Source organism: Epinephelus moara, chromosome 11 (genome assembly GCF_006386435.1).
Source record: "Epinephelus moara isolate mb chromosome 11, YSFRI_EMoa_1.0, whole genome shotgun sequence".
NCBI lineage: Eukaryota > Metazoa > Chordata > Actinopteri > Perciformes > Serranidae > Epinephelus > Epinephelus moara.
The window spans coordinates 13,452,130-13,472,856 of record NC_065516.1 but is presented as its reverse complement, the minus strand read 5'-3'; the positions used below and the strand labels follow the sequence as shown (position 1 = coordinate 13,472,856).

The window sequence follows — 20,727 nt, the reverse complement described above, 5'->3', positions numbered from 1 at the left end:
TGTTTTTACATCTCTTTGTGGTCTTTTTGAGTCTGTGATCATTTTGGTTCTTTTCTGGACATGTTGTTGTTGTGGTGGTTGTTTTGTCCCTTTTTGTAGTTAATTTACTTTGAAATAATCTTGTGTCTCTTTGAAGTTCTTTTGCATCTCTTTGTGGCCATTTTCTTTTCTTTTGTTAGACATTTTGTGTCTCTGAGGCAGTTTGTGTCTTTGTAGTTGTTTTCTCTTTCTTTGAAGTCATTGTGTGTCTTTTTTGTCTCTGTAGTTGTTTTGGGTCTCTTTGCAGTCATTTTTTTTCTCTCTGGTTGTTTTGCCCCTTTATGTAGTGAATGTTTGCTCTGAGGAATTTTTTGTCCTATTTTGGTTGCTTTGTTTCTTTGTGGTTGTTTGTTTTTTGCCCCTTTTGGAGTAAATTTGTGTCACTTTGCAGTTCCTTCTAATCTCTAATCTCGTTGTGGTCTTTTTGCGTCCCTTCCTGGTCAGTACTTGTTCATTTGTCTGACATTATGTGGGTGAAGACCGGGGGGGGGGGGGGTCTCTGGTACTTTAGGCCCTTGTGCCTGATAGGCCCATTCAGTAAACTATCCATGTATCCAGGGGAAAACTCAAGAAAGCTGCACACCTTAGAAAGAGTACTCTGTTTTTCTTTGTGCAAACAGCACGATGGAGCTTTCTGTATGCATATTTTGCTTCTTTGCATTGTATGGCAAAATATGTCTGATAGTATATGTGTGCTTTATTGGTAGCTGTCCTGGCCGGCACCCAGGAAAACTAAGATATTTCAGACTGTGGAGTTTCCATTCCACAAAGGTATTGAACTCCTACACTTTCACACCAACTGTAATTCATTTATTGCACTAAAATGTAGTTTTAAGAGGGGGAAAAATGACTAAGTGTGATCTGTAATATTTAATCAAGCCCTACCCTTGATATTATTTATGCAACCAGCATTTCTTATTTCAATGTGTTCATCTCTGCTTTACTCTTACGAGCCATCAAGAATGCACTTTAACAATGTTTGATTGGCTCACATGGTACCAATCAACTGGGCTCTTGGCTGTCTGAGGGAGGTCAAATGCCAAACCTCAAACCTTTACAGGCAGCAATCTCTGCCACACTGGAATGCAACGTAAGAAACGCTGTAGCTCTCTGCAGGAGATGGATGTTATCATACACTAACTGGATTAACTTTAACTGCTGCAGTGACACAGCATCTCTAGCTGAGAGAAAATGACCAGATGCAAATTACAAATGACATGTTTAATGGTGATGTTATTTTGCCAAAACATTTATTTAACTCTTAAAAAATGACACATTTTAACCTTTAGGTCATCACATGTAAACATACAGTCTCAGATCAGCTCTGACAGTTGGCCATCATTAGTCATCCAGTGTGAAAACACACCCACAGCAGTGAACGGGTAAGGGTTGACAACAGGACTTGAGTTTATTTCAGGAAGGAGCTCAGATTTGGCAACAGATATGGCACAGCAGGCCGAACCAGCAACACTGAAGCTGTCTTCTGGCACAGCTGCACTATGGGAGTACGTGGTCAAGGCGCCATTGGTGTCAGTCACAGCGGTGCTCGAGGGCGCCGAGTGGTCATTTTCAGCCTCTGTGGTGGCCAGATGGCTGGGAGAATGTGGGGCAGAGGTGATCTCCTCTAGCTTGCAGTATAATGTCCTCAAGGTCACGGGAACGGACATGAACCTGAGGCACAGTAACAGAAAAGATCAGGCTGAGGCCAAAATGCAAAGATGTCAGCTTTCCACACTCTTAATGGGTTACTTAAGTCATTTTCAACCTGGACCCTATTTTCCCTTATTTATGTGTCTAAGTGCATAATGGTAACAACAACAATTTTTGAAATTGTTCCAGTATTGAGTGAGACTGCTGCAGCTGGCAGCCACAAAACAGGCTGCAAAATAACCACTCAGGACATTTGTGCACCGTCAATTTACGTCCACTAAGTGCTTGTTTATGCCACTGACAGGCTCAGATTGTTTTTCTGAGTGTCCAACAACATCGTGAAAAGGATCCCTACAGAGATAGAGCTTCTGATTAAAAAGTATGATAATTTTTCTTTATCCAGAAACAGCCCTTAGATTGCTATGGCCAAACCCACCAGGCTTCATTTAAATAAAAAGCAATTTAATCATCATAAAAACACTTAATTCAAAGTCAACAAAAACAAAATAAAAACTTACAAAAACTATCTTGGTTCATCTTTTCACTGTTCCAACAATCACAAACTCTGGTTTGGTTGAAATAGTCCTTTAATACCCCCAGTAATATGCAAAAATATATTGGCTCTATACATGCTAAAATCAAGTTAATTTAAATGTAGTCTGGTGGGTTAGGCAAAAGCGATTTTGGGGCAGTTCCAGGTGAAGAAAAAAGGTTCTTACTTTATAACAAAAAGGTCTATCCCTGTAGGGATCCTTTCTATAATGTTGTCAGACACTTGCAACAATCTGAGCCTGTCAGTGACAAAAACAGCATTTTTAGTGAACGCAAACTGACGATGCACAGAATGCCCTGAGTGGTCACATTGCAGCCTGTTGTCTTGCTCAATGCTGTACCAATTTCGAAAATTGTTGTCTCCATTAGTCACTTAGACACAATCGTGGGGAAACAGGTTGAAAAACACAAAAGTTACAGTTAACATTTTACATATTGATCTTGTGTCAAACTCAATCCAAAATAATCTCACACTGGAGGGAAATAAAGGGTTGATACAAGCTTGAAGCCATACCTTCTCATGACATTGGAGAGGTATTCATCTGTACAGGGATCCTTTATTCCTGCTCCGAACAAAGTGCAGATGATCTCACGAGCATTGGGTACATTCACCAGCACTGTGGCCAAAAAAATAAATATATAAATTAAAAGTACACACACTATGGGTAAAAAGGATCCAAACTAATCAGATAAAAGTAGTATTCTGTGGCAAGTGCTCACAAACAGCGAGGGAGTCAGTGTCAGGTCGGTGGAAGGTCACAGAAAAACTGGTCTCAGTCTCTGGACGGACTTCAAAGTGCAGGTCACAAACTGAACCTGATAGCAGAATCAAATCAATAAACCATCACATAACTCACTAATTAATGTTTAAAAATAGTCCTGCTGACTTTGCATGAATGTCTCTGTCTATTCTAACTGATTTGTGTGATGTGAAAAAATCGTCCTACCTGTTCCAGCACACTGAGAGGTGAAGCAGCTCCTCAGCAGGGTGTTGATGGCACACTGATGTCGAAGCAGCTCCAGCAGGCCCGGGATGTGGGCAGGGTGGGTGAAGGGAATACTGTCCATGACAGTCCCTCTCTGAGCAGGCACCTCCCATGCAGCTCCGGGGAGGATGTAACTGTGCATCACACCACCAGGAAGAGGCTGCACAGAAGAAGTACTGATTCCTTTTATGCCATGCTGTACATCTGAAGGCTTGTATAATAATTCAGCTTGAAATGACCTTTTGCAGTGAGCTTTAAAATGTGCTGACCACATACCACTGTAAAAGCAGTATCCTCCTCATCTAATGTCTCCCCATGGCTGTTTGCACTTGAGCGTCTCATCAGAAGTTGGGGTAATGGTGCCCACTGCAGGTCAACGTCTGGTATGGCCACATCTATGAAACCGCAGAGGAGGAACAAGAGAGCATGAGATGGGGTGATGCTTTTGGGCTCTTCTTCCAAATAGAAAACTTTTTAAAAGTCTAATCTTTACTCTGACCTGTAGTTTGTTTGAACTTGTTTACAAAAGACGACATCATTGGTATGGCCGGCTGCAGTTTGAGGAGAAAGCAGGCAGGCAGCGACTCATGTGGCGCCTCACTTAACGGCAGGAACACAGGAGAACTGCCACAGGACATTACTAAATCAACACCACTGGCACTGACATTCACATTCACTGTGGGGTGTAAAATGATTGGTATCCTGCTGAGTGAGAGATTAAACGGTGACATGTTACCCCTGGGGGTCCAGCTGCGGGAGCACAGATGCCATCTGAAGCTTGTGGGTCGCATCGCTGACACCTACAGTCACCTGGGCTGCCTGGATGACTCTCTCTGTATCGATCATTTCTTTGAAAAACAAGAGCTTTTAAAAAGGACAGCAGGCACTTTTGAAGACCTGACATGTAGGAATGTGCCTTGTTTGTGGCAGGAGCTTCGACATCTTACTTAAATCTGAGGTCTTCATTTCATCAGTTGGGGTGATATAGAACTGGATCGTCAGGGGGCAATCTAGAGTGATGAATTAAATATTAATTGAAGAAAATATAGATGCATAACTTAACTTTAATTTACGTACCTTCTTTTCCAGCTATCAGAAGCCCAATCCTGCCATTGTTAATCACGTCCATCTCGGGGTCAGAGTCCTCCGGCACCCTGAAAGCACAAAAGCAGTGCAGATTCAAAAAAGTATTAAAGGTAGGATCTGGAGGATTTTCAAACAAAACAAAATGTAGACATATACAAATGAAATCCTGCTTAATCATCACCTATGGGCTTCTACTCATGTGTGGTGGTGACTCTGTTTGCAGAGCTCCTGCCCTTTAACTGTATGTTGATGTTTTTGTGAGCTCGGACCGCTTCTGGGCGGAGATTTCCCCAGCCAATGAGAGAGCGCAGGTGCCGTGCCCGAGTGTGTCCGAGCGTGCACCAGCGCGAACCTTGCCTGAACCTCCTCTGTGAAGCCTTCTTCCGAACCTCCGGGCTCCGTACACCCGGGAGAAATGGCGGATACAGACGTACCCACAAAGAAAAGGAAATTCAATGTGAGTGAGGCAAAACGCCGAGCCGATAAAGCACGGGCCAAAACCTGTGTGAATATCGGGGTGGCTTTCGCCCGCTTTCGAGCATTGAAGGAGAGGCTCGGGATGTACAGCGACGTGGAGTTGGCCTGCTTTCTGTTGGACAGGTAAATCCCAAATACAGGCCGGTTAGCTTGTGCTAGTTTGCTAATTTATCAACTTTTCCATTACAACAACTGTAATTCCTATGTAGTTTGTTGTGGAGGCTAATTCCGACTATCAACCGATGCAAATAACTTTACGTTTAGCTAATATATGGCTTGATGTAGTGTGAGGATTGAGCTTTGAATCATTTTGTGTAACACCCAACTGCCGAGAGGGGTAGGGGCAGCGTGCAGTTGAGCCTGATAGGAGGGGCCAAATTTGAATGTGTGTTCTGCACAAATTACCACCTCTAAGAATGGCAAAAGCTCTTTCATTTTAATTCAGACATATTGTACTTGTATTGTGATACTCTTCATTTTTTCATATTTTTATTATAATTTCATTCGATTCTAAATGTATATTTCTCGATTTTTGCAACGCTTGTTTTCATTCTTAGTTTCATTTCCCCCTCACTGTGTTTATGTTATGCACCAAAGCAAATTCTTTGTATGTGAAAACCTACTTGGAAACACATCAGGTTAAGATTCTGAATATCAGTCAAAATTTGTGTTACTATCATATGATGAACAACCATAAGAATGCCAAAAAATGTGTTACAATCTCGACAAATCAATTATTGCATGACAAGTTTTTGGGCATTCTTAATTTGCACCCTGCTCTTCACCAGTTAGTATTTTTATGATCTCCGCCATTAACCTGTTTACATTTCTGTACAGAATTCAGCTGCCAGGCTTTTAACCAGAACCAAGAGCTGTGATCACATCACTCCAGTTTTAGTCTCTTCACACTGGCTCCCATATGTTTCAGAATAAATTGTAAGATCACTTTTCAGGCTCTTCATTGTCTCCCTCCCAGCTATATCTCCAACCTCGTAGTACCGTTCATGCCAGGACGTACTTCAAGGTCCTCAGGCAGAGGTCTTTTGTATGTTCCAGAGGCCTGGCTGAAAACTAAAGTGGACAGAGCTTTTGCTGTCAGGGCCCTGAAGCTCTGGAACGGTCTGCCTGAGGGATCAGGTCGGCCGAGTCAGTGATCTCTTTTAAGTTTTTAAGTTAATTCTTATTTCCACAGTTTTTATATACCAAAGTGTTTTTATCAGTTCATTAAAAAGTTGTTTTTATGTCTTGTCTGTTTTCATTATTGACATGTAAAGCACTTTGTAACTCTGATTTGAAAAGCGCTTAATAGATTAAGGTTATTATTATTATTACAGTACATTTCTGACATTGTGGTACATTTGTTTTTTGCAGCTTACTGATAAACTTTTATTGTTCTATTTTCTTAGTTTGAACTCTATATATTTGGACTCTTTTACTACATTGTACTGCAACTTCTGCACAACAACTTCTCTTGGGATAAATAAAATTCAATCACATGTCACTTACCTATGCAGTTGTGATATTTTCTGTAAGTCCTTCCCGAGGCATTGCAGAGATGTAAACAATTTTAATTTGTTTTCACTGAAACAAAAAAGACAAATGGTTAAATGACTGCAAAAGACCTACAATTATAAAGGTTTAAAAGTATTTTTAAGAGACAGTTCACCCCAAAATCAAAATACATATTTTGCCTCTTAGCTGTTGTGCTTTATAGCAGTCTAGATTGTTCTGGTGAGAGTCACTGAGTGTTGGAGATATCAGCCATAGAGATGTTCGCCTTCTCTCCAATATAATGGAGCTAGATGGCACTCAGCTTGTGGTGCTCAAAGTGCCAAAAAATACATTTGAGAAACTCAACAGCAATGTCTCTTTCCAGAAATCATGACCCAGTTAGTGAAGATAATCCACAGACCTTGTTGTGAGCAGTTTCATGTAGGAACTATATTTTTTCTACTTAACTACACCCCCATACTCTATAGGGCGTGGAAGGAAGAGTGCATCTACTCATGGATGAAAGGTTTGTGCTTGTGACAGTGCAAAATGTAAACATTTATGGTGTCCTCCTTGGCTGAGCTGTGACGTTAGCTAGCTCAGTGGTGCTAGGTGAACTAACAGTAGATGCACGCTTCCTTCTGCATGGTGATTCAGTTGGCAGGTGCAGTTCGGTAGACCAAAAATAGCTCCTATATGAAACTGCTCACAACAAGGTCTGTGGATTATCTTGAGTAACCGGTCATGATTTCTGGAAAGAGACATTGCTGTTGAGTTTTTCAAAAAAACTTTCAGTGTTTTGAGCACCACAAGCCGAGTACCATCTAGTTCCATTATACTGGAGAGAAGTCAGACACCTCTACAGCCAATATCGGCAACACTCAGAAACTCACACCAAAACTATCTAGACTGATAAATACCACTACAGGTAAGAGGAGAAATATGTGTTTTTGATTTTAGGGTGAACTGTCCCTTTAAGAGTAGGTACTTGTCTCCTGGGATGTTGTACTGGTTGACCAGTCCTGCCAGCTTCATGGAGAACTCAGCAAATTCTTTTGACCTGTGCCAAAAGAACAGTTCTATCAGCATCTAAAGCAATTTATCTTCAGGTAATCACTGAAACAGCCCCGTCATCTTAATCTCGCAAGCAAAATGTCAACATTTAAAATTTATCATCACTCCAACGCTTACCTCAGCAGCTGAAGAAGGGACTCACTGGGCTGCAAGACAATTTCATTTTATTATCACACAGAGCATACAGAGTAATGTGACTGGAGATGTAATCCACTTACCACAGGGGATCCTCCATGTGGGGCTACTTTCACTTCCTCCACCCCGCCACACGGCAGCAACACCACCTCCAGGTAGAACAAATCGGCTGTCAGGTAGCACGTGGCCTCGGTGATGTGAAAGCCCATTCTAGGGGTGACAGAGTGGGAATATGGAAGGATATTTGTACCACCACATTATATTACAAGAGAAATTAAGCCCTGTAATGAGGATCTTGTTAATTTAAAAAAAATTTGATTAACAAAAAATAAAGATATTGTTGGGCTGTGATGTCAAATATCACAAGCTGACTCTCTACCCTTGTTGACTGGCGATCATTTCCAGACGAGACCTCATGGTGTTCATAGAGGACACTGAAACAAACAAGCTGGCTTACTTACAGTTAAAGTGACATACATGTACTAAGATATATATGGAGTCATTAGCATACTGTTTGTTTACCATTAAACACTTCCTGAAGCCTCTCCAGAGATCTAACAAGTGGCTCGTAGTGTTTGGACTCATCTTTGGGTTTTTCCTAGAGGGACAAAGGGAAGAAAAAAAACAACAATGGAGCAGTTGTGTGTCAGTGTCATTCTTGTGTAAACACTCTTTGGTCCTCCCAGCCCATCCCATGACACCATCGCAAAGAGAAATGTTGACATTTGGATGCTTTACACTTTGGGATGGGTATGTTTTTAAAAACTACAATGTGCATTGCGTTCAGTGCTTTGTTTCTGAGATGCCTGGTACTATAAAAGTCCCCTTCAGCATCACTGCTGGCAGGAAACTGCATGACTATTCCCAGCTGCCTTATCCCTTTGGACCACACATCACTTCAGACCACCAAGTAATCAAGTTTCTTTACCAGACTCCAGAGACTGACCACTGCCAAGCTCCACTTTGTATTAATCCAAAAAGTATTATCTACCCTGCTGCTCCACCCATGACAAATCTTAAGAAAACTAACACACCCACTCACAGCCTCGGCGTACAAGTTAGTATAGAAGTGCTAAAAACACTTGAGTGTAAGAGACACCAGAATCTGTGAGGCTTTGCATGTTTGGCCCTAAACCTACACTCAAATGATATACATCTGCAAGTGGAGCTTCTTCCAAAGAACAGATAGTGACTGCCCCGCCAAATGAGACAGTGTTTACAAGAAACAAAGCCCAGGCCCACAAGGCAACCTAAAAAAACTACTTTGTTTTGTTTCAGAAAGGCTCACTACACATATTATGCCATGTTGTTGAAGGGAATCCAAATAACCGTCAATGCACAAACTGATGCAACAACAAAGACTTGTGTGTTCCGGGATAGATGAGCTCATTCTCAGTGCATGACCACACCAGTCCCTGATCTGCAGCACATCATCATATTAGAAAGCCATCCAGTAACAAGTCTTACAACTTTTAGTTAAGGACACTTCATGTTTCTCTGCATAGAGCTAATATGCATATGTAAAAAAGGGGGAGCTAAAACTAACATGCCGATGAAAACAAAGGCGTTTACTTGTCTTACCATGCATCTTCTTACAAGCTGAAAGGTTTCATTCCATGTCTTCTCTGCAAACTTCAAGTGTAGGTCAGAGATTATGGACTTCATCACTTCAAAAGAGGAGAAAAGAATGACAGTCATAACACTCAAACTACAACATCCACACCCTTAAATTTGTAACAGCTTATTCTTCAAATTTTGGGCATTTAAAAATATATCATGGATGTATTACAGAGCAGGCCAAGCAGGCACAGGGGCCCAAAGTGTCGGGACCCTCTCTGGCCTTCACCTGCAAAATGTCACTTAAATTAACACGTACCAACCAAGGAAAATATAATATATCATTAAGTCCAGTCAAAATAATAAGAAAAATCAGAGCCTGATCAGTGATAATAGGTCTGACTTGTCTTGTTTGTTTATGTATCATGATGTAATGTTAGTTATCTTGGACCAAACAGGGGCGTGTGATGCAGCTGCTGGACAGAGCCATGATCTGTTTGGAGACTAGTAACAAAAAAGGAATGTGCATATTTAGATAAAACGTCAGCATCATGCAACACTGTCACTGATGTCATGACCTTTTCTTCTTTTATATTTACCTTGGTACCAACCAGAGAAGAGGCTCAAGATGACCACAAAGAGACACAAAAAGACCCCAAAGAGGTGCAAAGGAACTGCAAAAAGTCACAAAATAACTGCAAAAGGTGCAAAACAACCACAAAGAAACTACAAAAAGGACAAAACAACCACAAGAGACTACAAAAATGGATAAAACAACAACAAAGAGACACAAAAAGACCACAAAGTGGTACAAAGGAACTGTAAAAAGACACAAAATAACCACAAAAAGGTGCAAAACAACCACTAAGAGACAAAAATTTTACAAAAAAAAGGAAAAAACAACCAGAAAGAGACAAAAAACTGTTAGAAAAGACATAACATTACCTCACAGAGACACAGACTACTACAGAGAGATGCAAACTTACCACACACAAAATTACCACAGGCACAAAATGATTATAAAAAGGGGAAAAACAACCAAAAAGAGACACAAGACAACCAAAAAAAATTCAAAATTACCTTTAAAGACACACAGAGACACACATTTACCACACACACAATTATCACAGACACACAAAACCACAAAAAACGACTGCAAAGACGTGCAAAACAACAATATTAGATAAAAAAACACCACTAAGTCTTAGTGTGTTCCTTCTATGTAGACAAGGTGGTGGGGCCTTTTGCATATCTGTGCCCAGGAGCCCATTACCTCACAATACACCCATGTTTGGGTTACTAATAACCAATTATCTTTGTGTTTGGATATAAATGTTTAATGCACTAACTCATTTATGTAAAATAAAATAAAAACAACTTCAAACCAACAATACCTGGCTCCTGAAAGTCTGTTTCACTCCTGCTGACTTGACAAAGGGTCGCCACCTGAACAAAGGTGCTGACACTTATGCAGATTATCTAATTAGTCCATTATCTTGCATGTTCAATCCTCTGCCCTTAATCTGTATTTTATGTTCACGCACGAAGCAAAATATCTTTAAAATGATCATGTTATTTATAGCTGTTAGGTGGTGTTTTTTTAGTGACAAAGTGGCTTTACATTGACACAGAAAGTCAAACAGAGTGTAGTGTGGTTCTCCCAGGCGGGCGGGCGTTGTCAGACGGAGCCAAGCCCACAGGACGTGCAGTCAGTCTGCTGCTAAGTCTCTGGAGTTAGCTAGGCAGCTAGCCATGAGCTAACAAGTAGCTAGCTGAGTCTTCTCATCTTGCCACCATAACTCAACCTCCGCCAAACGTCGTGCTAAGGTGAACACTATTTAATTTCCCGGTAGGTGATGTTCTTCACACTAACGCTGCTGCTGTAACGCTCGCTGCTGGTCACGTTTGCTCTTTTTATTTTCTCGTTGCATCATTTAGTTGTGATTAGCTGCTCGTTAACGCTTGCTAGCCTTTTTGCCTGTGTGGCCACCCTAGCTGTGGCTAGCAAGGACCGACCGAACATCTGTTGCTGGGTGTCTCATGTTCAAGAATTCTCTTGTAATAGGTTTATTTGAGCCTCTACCATCATGGTGAACTTCGCCAAATGTTAATTAGCGTTCAGGTGACGTTAACCTGCTGGGGTAATGGGTAGTTAGCCTGTTAGCCACATCGCTCCACTGGAGTCAACCTGCTAGCTAGTTTACCTGCTGTTGACATGTCCCCAGCTAACTTGCTAATAAGTTAACATGGTTATTAGAGTGTTGTGCGTTGTTATTAATGCTTATAGTCGTCTGTTGTTGTAATAATAAGGTGAAATTGTCGCTTGGTCAGCTAACAGTATAAACCATGCCACTGTAATTTTGACGTGTCAGTGTAATTACGTTGTTGAGCCAATTTTGTGATGAATATGATTAGCGGTTATGAGGACACACCTAATTATGGTTACACCTAATTCTGAGGTCATTGAAACCTAGATACTTGTTGTTGTCATTGTAGACGTGTCTTAAAGACGTATCGTTTATTAAAATATTACATACACACCTATAAAGGTAATAATGTTTACTTAAAGCTGCTTGATAGTAGACATACTTCCTTACTATTGGGGTTGAAATGGTTAAAGTAGCAGGACATTGCATCCTGTACTAAATCGTAGTATTGACTTTCGTGCATGGACCCCTCTTGTTAATTTGTATAATGACCTATTGGCTGCATTCCCATCTTTCTTCCTGATCCCCAGAGGTCTGTGTGGGCCTGTGATAGGGAAAGGGCATTAACACGCACTTCATGGTATTCCCATAGTCTTCCCGGACTGTCCAACATGAGAAGCTGACCACTAAATGGCTTTGGCATATGTCAGATTTTATCCAGTCCTGTCAAAATGTGGAAAATACTACCAGATGTTACTCAGAAGCTTTTAAAAAAGTTATATTTCTTAGCTAAATGGCTTTCGCAGGTTCCTGTAGGGTTAGTGGGATTTGGGTACTGTTTGTACTGAGGTACTAGTAGTTAATCCCCGTGTCATCAATGTGGTAGTTTTTTTTAGGAATGCCACAAGCAGTATTTTACCACTGATTTGTAAATACATGTGTGTTGGCTGCAAACTAGCATTCAGGAGATAGCCTGTGATCTATAGGACTGACCATGAATGCACCTTTTGGCACGCCTTTTCTCAGCTTTAATGTCCATGCAGACATCTTTTTTTTTTGTTTGAATTACCCAAATAATTATTGCACATTGTATACTATGAGTGTAATGTTCTCCAGTAATGAGATCTATGTCTATGACTTTTTTGTCCTTGCCAAGAAAAAACATATAAAGGCAGAGTATTCACTATAGCCACATTAAGGAATGTATAATCACTCAGCGGACACATAGCTGCAGGGAGGAGTGAATTAAAAAATACTGATTATAAAGCAGTTTCTAATGCATCAATCTAGTACCGGTGGTCATTACCACATTTTATCTCTCTAGCCCTAACCAGATACAGAGAATAATCCTTCGCACTACATTTATAGTGTAATGGCAGTTTCTCCTGGTTTTATTTTATTGCATTGAGACACATTGATGGCTCTGCAATCTAACTGCAGAAATGGAATCTAGAGTCTCAGAAATGATGATGAAACATTTTAGGATTTCTTCTCTCTCTCTTCTCTTTTTTTATGTCTCTCCAGGCATTATCATTTGGCCCTTGGTTGCAGCTGGATTTTACGGTCTTCATTTCACAATCCTTCCTTCCACCTCCAGCTCAGCCTTGAACTTTCTACCTTTGACACTCAGATCTCCTGGTACACAGAGCCATGGCAGCTGCTAAGCCGAAAGGGCAGAACTCTCTAGCCCTTCACAAAGTGATCATGGTGGGCAGTGGAGGAGTGGGGAAATCAGCCCTCACACTCCAGTTCATGTATGATGAGGTGAGCGACTTGCATCACAAAAATCAAGTAAAAATTCACAAGTTGTTGAAGTAGGAGGAAAGTTTCTCTTTTCTGGCTGACCAAGTTATTTTTTTCCCTTCATAGTTTGTTGAAGACTACGAGCCCACCAAAGCAGACAGCTACAGGAAGAAAGTGGTGCTGGACGGAGAGGAGGTACAGATTGACATCCTCGACACAGCTGGACAAGAGGACTATGCAGCCATCCGAGATAACTACTTCCGCAGCGGCGAGGGTTTCCTCTGTGTATTTTCCATCACAGAACTGGAATCATTTGCAGCAACAGTAGACTTCAGGTCCAGTAGCAAACAATATTTCGACGAGACGCTTTTCCATCCATTAGAATTTAATGACAGTCATCATTAGGTATCTTTCCCCTGCTAAAATACATAATCAGTGTAAGCTGTTTTGACTTTTTGAAACATCATTAAAAGCAACTGTTTTTTCTACAGTTTTACCTCATTCACATCAGCAAGCAGTAGTCTATGTAGTTACATAATTCATGGCTGAATGACATTTCTTTTGTTTTGCAGAGAGCAGATCCTGCGAGTGAAGGAGGATGAGAATGTGCCCTTTCTCTTGGTTGGTAACAAGTCAGATTTGGACGACCGACGGCAGGTGAGCGCAGATGAGGCGAAGGCACGTGCCGAGCAGTGGGGCGTGTGCTATGTGGAGACTTCTGCCAAAACCCGTGCCAATGTTGACAAGGTATGTTTGACCAGCTGAAGATAGGCTTTCCTGGCTGCATCTGTCGTTTTTCCAACTCATTTCTGCATGACATAGGTGGGCTGTGAGACATTAAAGCAAGATAATTGTGACAGCCTTCTGCTAGCTAATGTAATTGAAAGAGACTGCTACTACCTAGCTAGCTAGCCTATCCAGTCCCTCTGCCTCACTTCCCACAGTTTAAAGAATAAGGGCTCATCGTTGGGTATGTATACAGACACAGCTGTAGCCTTCTGTCTATACTCTGCATTCATTTTGTGCTTATTTGTGCACGTTTTCGTAAAGCTTACAGATACGGACAAAATAGGGCAACATGACTGGAGATCATGGAGGCAGTGTCGCGTAGTTCAAGCATGATACAACCAAAGGAGATGACGAAATTATTAAATGACAGAACAAACTGGTAATGTAGTAAAAAGAATTCTCTGTCCCTATGTTGCAATGTATTTAAGGCCCTATAGACCACCACTTTCTACAGTGCTGCCCCCATTAAAAGGTACATTATAACGACCTCCGGTACCGCTGTCTTGTCCTCTAGTGCCATCAGGTGGATGTATCAATTCCATCATAAAGGATGCATGGAAGTAGGAGGGCAGTGACGTTTACAGCATTTGAAGTGAATCTATTTTTGTACATGAAGGGAGTATAAATGAGCCTTAACAAGACTGACCCCCTGGGGTTAGTGCAGGCTGAATTTGAGTTGTTACAACCACTGAAGGTCCGTCTTTGAGAAATATGACGGCTACAGTAACTTTGAAAATAGCAATATGGGCAGTTAAAGATCAACTTGTGCTTATTTTCACTCAGCTCTGTCATGGCAGTGTGTGAAGATGAACAGTGTTTGGCTTCCCCCATATCACCACTGTGCTGCCGAACCGTGGCTAAGCGGGGTGCTCCACACTGCCATGACAGAGCTGCTCATCAGAAGTTTCAATTTAACAGCTGTAGCAACTCAAATTCACCCAGCAACTGATAGCACAAACAGTTTGACACAGGGAAGGCGGACATATGTAAACAAAAGACGGTTCATAAAGGAGGTAGAGGGGCATTGAAAATCAACGTCCATCTTCGAAGAAGAGGCATAAGAAGGGGTAGAATTCCTCATTGTGTTTTGGCAAGAGTGGCGTTCAAAGCCACTGATGAGCTCAAGCTGTGCAGTTTCACAGGGCGCCCAGCGTGCCGCAGAGGGCACTACTTGCAGCAGTAGCTGGCAGCAAATCATCAGGCCTTGATGTCAAGCAGCACACTTTCGTCATGCAGAAGTGGGCTTGGTTTTATCAAAAGTAGGCTGGAAAGACAAGTGTGTTTTTACTCAGTTGACATTGAGCAAACAGAAAACGTGAACTCCTACTCTTTGTTTTTTTTTTAAACAGGTGTTCTTTGACCTGATGAGAGAGATCCGGGCGAGGAAAATGGAGGACAGCAAAGAGAAGAACGGGAAGAAGAAAAGTAAAAGTTTGGCCAAGAGAATTAGAGAGAGATGCTGTATTTTATAGTGTTAAAGGAGAAGCAGGATAGCTGCTTATGTACATATACATTTCTCAGACTTTTGCATTTATTTTGTGCCCGTACCTGACCATGACTTTCTGTTCCTGGCTTCCAGGACATCTGACCATGTGTCAGGGAGTAGTAAGGTGGCACTCCATACACCATTTATAGCTCTAACTTTTTATGTGCTGACACTCCAAATAATTTATGTACTCTCTCTCTCTTCTCTTACTCTGACCACATTACAGAGTGTAATAAATGGATGGTGTTTAATTTAGGCCTAAGCTTGACAAGAGGCTAAGCCCTGAAATGTTACAAAATTTTTCATTGTAAAGTTTGATGTGTATAATATATTCAAGACAGCTGTGCAGTTGAAGAGAAAAGATGAAAATGACAGTGTCAGAGCCAAGGTTTAAACGGGGGGGAAGTTGTAACTGGAGCTTGGGTAGGAAGTGGAAGTGAGCAGACTCAGCAGTATAGTGTCAACCCAGAATTCATCAAGTGCCACCGAGGAAATGTTCGTCGCACTGGTGAATCTATGAAGCATTTTAATCGAAGGAATCGTTACTAAGAGCCGAAAATTTGATGCCATTCGTAGTTGTTGGTTTACACATCAGTTTTACTACGTGGTAAGGTTATGAACACTTATTTTTATCTGTGGAGTCAAACTTTTTTCTCTCTTCTTTTCTTCCTTGTCCTCTATCATATCAACCAGTGTAAGTTAAGCGCACTAATGTTTCTTTCCCCTCCGCGTCACTTTGTCGAGTCCTCTCTAATGCACAAACATTAATCATTACCCTTAAATCTGTGAGGGATTTTACAACACTTGAACCTTTTTCAATTCTAACATTTCAGAAGTTTTACCTCACATTGCCTTTTTTTTTTTTTTGCGATAAAGGAATCCCTGGTGCTCTGATAAAAAGGCGATTCCATAACACTACGTCCTTTACAGTACATGCTGTTTTTAAACACTTCTTAAAGCTGATAAAATAAATTGCTTCCAGTCATGTAAAGATTTATTTAGCCTATTTGCTTTTCTTGGCTCAGACTTTTAATCACCAACCTTGTAGTCCCCTCTTTTTTTTTTAAACTGAAATGTATTTCTTAATAGGGGCTCAAGTGGGAATAAACTAATGGGTAGATGAATTTCAAGGCTTAAAATATAAAAAATGAATGATAGTAGTGAGGTTGTTCCTGTCCAAAAAAAGTTGCTTTCAGTCACCAAAGAAAAACGCTAGCTAGTACAAACAAGTGCCCACTTATTAATGGAGGTGAATGACAACTTGCTACAGTGAGCAGTGTTTGTGTAAAAACTATCTTTGTAAAAGTGATGGAGGCAAATGTTGAAGCTGGAGAATTTCATTGTGAATGGCCTGGGGGAGAAATGCAAAGCTAACAAGGGATTTAGTAATTCATGTACAGTGCATCACTGTTGCCTCTCTGTCCATTGTGAATGTGAATACTCCCCCGTACCCTTCCTGTTTGCCTGTAATCTTAGCCTGCCAATGATGTGCAGAGTTTAGAGGTCATTGGCGTTTCTACTTTGTTTACCTTTGTTGCATTTTGTGTAAGGCTATTTAGCTGTAGTGACATCTTACTGAAACACCTGATTTGTTCATTTCCTCTTGCTCATGTAGTGACAATTTTACAGGCAAGTGATTGAAGCAGTGTAAAAAATTTGGCACATTGAGAACATGATCAACAGCTAAATTGCATAGACCAAAACACACTGTGAAATCTGCCCCTCCATTCTCTTATGACTGAGCCACTCTTTTATATTTCTTTTAACTTATTTAAAATAACTTATTTTATATTTTTAAGTTGTTTTCAAAGTCGCCATCCAGAGGTTGTTGCCACACTTCACTCTCTCTGATCCAGTTTAAACTGTAGATGTGTGCGTTGCCAACAGCAACAGCTCACCATTTACATTAAAATATTTCCTCAACCAATAGGATGCCTAACACTGGAGTCTATGCAAAATAGTGATTGTTGTAATTGCAAAGAGGAAGAGAATATGAAATCTGGAAACTATTCAAAACAGTGTCAATGAGTGCACTCGAAGCATTTAGGCTTGAATGCTGTTCAGAGATCTGACCACAGCTCAGAAAACCTGAACCCAAAGGCCCCGTCTACACGTTTACAGATACTTTTCAAAAACTGATATTTTTACTCCTCTGTTTTAAGAAATAATTTGTCCACACGACCTTTGTTTTACAAAACATTGCCGTCCACGCTTGAAGGTAAAAAGCCCAAATGCCTGCTGGTGTTAGCCGTCTACTGCAGCCTCCTCTCGTTATAAAGGGTAAAAGTAAAGGGTGCAGGCTAACGCTCTTTTTCAAAACACCTAGTGGAGATCGGATAAAATAGTTGTTTGTGGCGGACTTTAAACCATTGACAAAAAATGTTGACAAAACATTTGGTGTAGCGGAGGCCTCTGTTTGTCTATGAAGTGGTGCAGCAACTTTAAGCAGGTTTAAGTGTAAAGAAGCCGTGAAACTAAGCAGTGCAAACAAAATGTAAGCAAATCGACAGTCCGACATTATTGTTGTTGTTTCTAGTGTTTGCTCTGTATACAAAGCGACGATGTGCATGCACAAATTGAGGAGATGATGTCATCTTTTCCGAAACGCTCCATTTTTATAAATGTTGCTTTTATGATAAATTTGACTGAATATTATTCGTGTGAGGGGATTGACAAGCTAGGTGTAAATGGGTAATCTGTAAATATAAAACAACTTCCACAAGTACAAAAAAAATTTGTAAACTCACAAAATGTAACAGCTGCAAATATACAAACGACTCTGTACATAAAACGCAAATCCGCAAGTGTAGAATTGAGATTCACAAATAAAGACTGGATTTACAAATTTATGCTAGAAGTTGTAAATGTTAGCAAGATATTCACAAATGCTTTTCATTTTTTGTAAATTAAGTATATTCACATTTTTTTTACGTGTGTAATTTGTATTTGCAAATCTGTTTTATTTTTGCAAAAGTTTTTGGAGTTTACAAATATTTTTTGTGTTTGTGGAAGGTGTTTCATATTTACAGATTACACGTTAAAACGCGGATTGTCGACCCTTTAACAAAAAAATTGTATGACTTTTTGTTTTTTCAGGTTAACTGAATATGGAGTTTCAAAAAGTCTGCACCTTAGATGGTAAAAAAATGTTATTTTAAGTGACCTAAAACTTTGCGTGTTGACAAGAGGTCAAAATGTAGAGAAAAATATACGTTTTAAAAAATATCTGTAGTAATAAGCAAAAAAAATATCTGTATACATGTAGATGGGGCCAACACTTGCAAACTGTTTTTCTATTTGAAAACACTTGTCTCATTGATTCCCTGAGTTAATACATACACACTGAGGAATTGCTGGCTTTGATTACAGGCTTTGTTTGTCACATTTCAGTGTGTAACTTGTACAAACAGACAGTAATGCAAAAGAATGTGCGTGGTATTTCCTGTTAACTGAAAAGCACACAGTAGTAGAGAGTTAAAGATACGTGACTCAAACCCAAAATGTGGGGATCTCATTGGATCGGAATGCTTATAAAGTAGTTTGGGATAATCTGTTTTAAGGGCTAACCTCCAGTACACCATACCATGACAGAAACATAACTGAGTTAGTGCAAGTTAAAGCAGCAGGCGCAGAAACTGACATATAGTGCAAAAATCACAGTCTGTTATGGCATACCTTCCTTAGCTTACGGCCATTACATTACCTGCTGTGTGTCTTCATCCTTCATCATGGAGGATTGCAGAAGCTACTAAAGTAACCACCATAGTGCTTGCTTACTCTAACATTGGCTTAACACTCATAATACTTTTCTTTGTCGTCATCTTAATAGACTTGATGGCCCAAATATTTTCAGCAGGATTCAAGGGGTGAAACTAAAACAGATATTTGTGTGAAAGCTACGAGCAAACTGTCCTACTGGGTATTCAAATGACTCGTTTTGCCTTTTATATAAATACCCTCGGAATAAAGAATAGATATCTTTGTCTTGGATTGGATGGTCGTATGTATGCCATCAGTTAAATGTTTCCTTCATGTTTACTTATTTTGAACATAACCACTAATGTAGCCTATCTGTTTGTGAATGCAAGAGGTGAAGCTTACATTTCAATTCATTTTTTTGTGAGTTATTTGGAAATGGCAAATAAAGTGGATATTACTAATAATATTTTCCAAATGTGTTCATATGTTTTTTGTGTGAAGATTTTTGTCTTGCTTTGAATTACGACAGTGTGACTGCTATTAATCAGTGTTAAATTTAAATTATTTTATACCATGAGTTACACTATACAAGCGTCGTCCTTCTCCCAGCAACATTTTCCAGCTCCTCCTGGAGGACCCCGAGGTCTTCCCAGGCCAGATGAGCTATATAATCCCTCTAGCGTGTCCTGGGTCTGCCCCGGGCCTCCTACCAGTTGGACATGCCTGGAAAACCTCTAACGGGACCAGCCCAGGAGGCATCCTTATCTGTTGCCTGAACCACCTCAACTGACCCCTTTACATGTGAAGGAGCAGCTGCTCTTCTCCGAGCCTGAGCTCCTCACCCTGTCACTAACGCTGAGCCCAGCCACCCTATGAATAAAACTTAATTCAGCCGCTTGTATCTGCAATCTCATTCTTTCGTTGACTACTCAAAGGGTAGGGTTAGGGTTGGGACGTAGATAGACTGGTTATATGAGAGCTTTGGCTTCTGGCTCGGCTCCCTTTTCACCATGACAGTCTGGCGCAATGTCAGCACTTTTTATCATGGCTTTACCTTTAATTTCTCATGTTTATAGGTGGTTTTAAGGCATCATTTGTTCTGGTGGCACTATATTATCTATGTGCAAGTGCAGGCCGCGTGGCTCAGCCCATGTCTCTGTGTTTACACAATCGCTCTGATTCTTTTTGCTGCATGTGTGCTCCTCCTAAAGGTCGGTTATGCCAATGTCATGGAGGAGGACAAGGACAAGGGAAGTATTGATTTACTATAGCACACTCAGATATGTTGCAGTTGCTGTGTGCTGGTTTATGGCAGTGATAGCATTTAGTGATGGATGTGATGTAATGGAGAGTACTGATGACAAATTTTTGATTAGAGTGAAATCAACTGGCAACGTAAAAGCTTGTTTTCAATCCAGAATCAGAATCAGCCTTACTGGTGAAGTATGTGTGCATATACAAGGAATGTGACTCTGGTTTTTGCATTGCTTTAAATGTACTTACACAGAAATGAACAGCTAAGAACAAGGACAACAAAGCTGAATAAAGGTCAGGAATATATAGGATTAGTATGTTCATGAAAACAGGTGTATATATTAATATACAGTGGTGTGAAAAAGTGTTTGCCCCCTTCCTGATTTCTTACTTTTTTGCATGTTTTCCACACTTAAATGTTTCAGATCATCAAACAAATTTAAACATTAGTCAAAGATAACACAAGTAAACACAAAATGCAGTTTTTAAATGAAGGGTTTTATTAATGAGGAAGAAAAAAATCCAAAGCTACATGGCCCTGTGTGAAAAAGTGTTTGCCCCC

At 40.5% G+C, this 20,727-nt stretch overlaps 2 protein-coding genes across 5 annotated transcripts; one reads left to right on the top strand and one right to left on the bottom strand.

The window, feature by feature from the left end:
• Positions 1–1,308: 1,308 nt before the first annotated feature.
• zgc:111976 (uncharacterized protein LOC553663 homolog) lies at positions 1,309–10,536 on the bottom strand. The gene is made up of 17 exons (XM_050056857.1): positions 10,442–10,536; positions 9,072–9,157; positions 8,013–8,088; positions 7,870–7,924; positions 7,574–7,700; positions 7,473–7,501; positions 7,270–7,341; positions 6,297–6,371; positions 4,305–4,381; positions 4,175–4,237; positions 3,964–4,075; positions 3,727–3,851; positions 3,504–3,622; positions 3,189–3,387; positions 2,962–3,057; positions 2,756–2,858; positions 1,309–1,710 (listed from the first exon to the last, which is right to left on the bottom strand). Exons 2-17 carry the CDS (start codon positions 9,153–9,155, stop codon positions 1,353–1,355), a joined length of 1,770 nt encoding a protein of 589 aa, XP_049912814.1. The 5' UTR covers positions 9,156–9,157; positions 10,442–10,536; the 3' UTR covers positions 1,309–1,352.
• Positions 10,537–10,723: 187 nt separating this feature from the next.
• ralaa (v-ral simian leukemia viral oncogene homolog Aa (ras related)) lies at positions 10,724–19,377 on the top strand. 4 transcript variants are annotated; one of them, XM_050056124.1, is made up of 5 exons: positions 10,724–10,874; positions 12,719–12,958; positions 13,064–13,272; positions 13,510–13,684; positions 15,076–19,377. In XM_050056124.1, the coding sequence occupies exons 2-5, from the start codon at positions 12,845–12,847 to the stop codon at positions 15,196–15,198; spliced, it is 621 nt and encodes a 206-aa protein (XP_049912081.1). In that variant the 5' UTR covers positions 10,724–10,874; positions 12,719–12,844; the 3' UTR covers positions 15,199–19,377. The 4 variants fall into 4 exon arrangements, with proteins under 4 accessions (XP_049912081.1, XP_049912082.1, XP_049912080.1 ...); XM_050056125.1 differs by having other exon boundaries at positions 10,724–10,896; positions 12,825–12,958; XM_050056123.1 differs by having other exon boundaries at positions 10,724–10,896.
• The last annotated feature ends 1,350 nt before the right edge of the window (positions 19,378–20,727 follow it).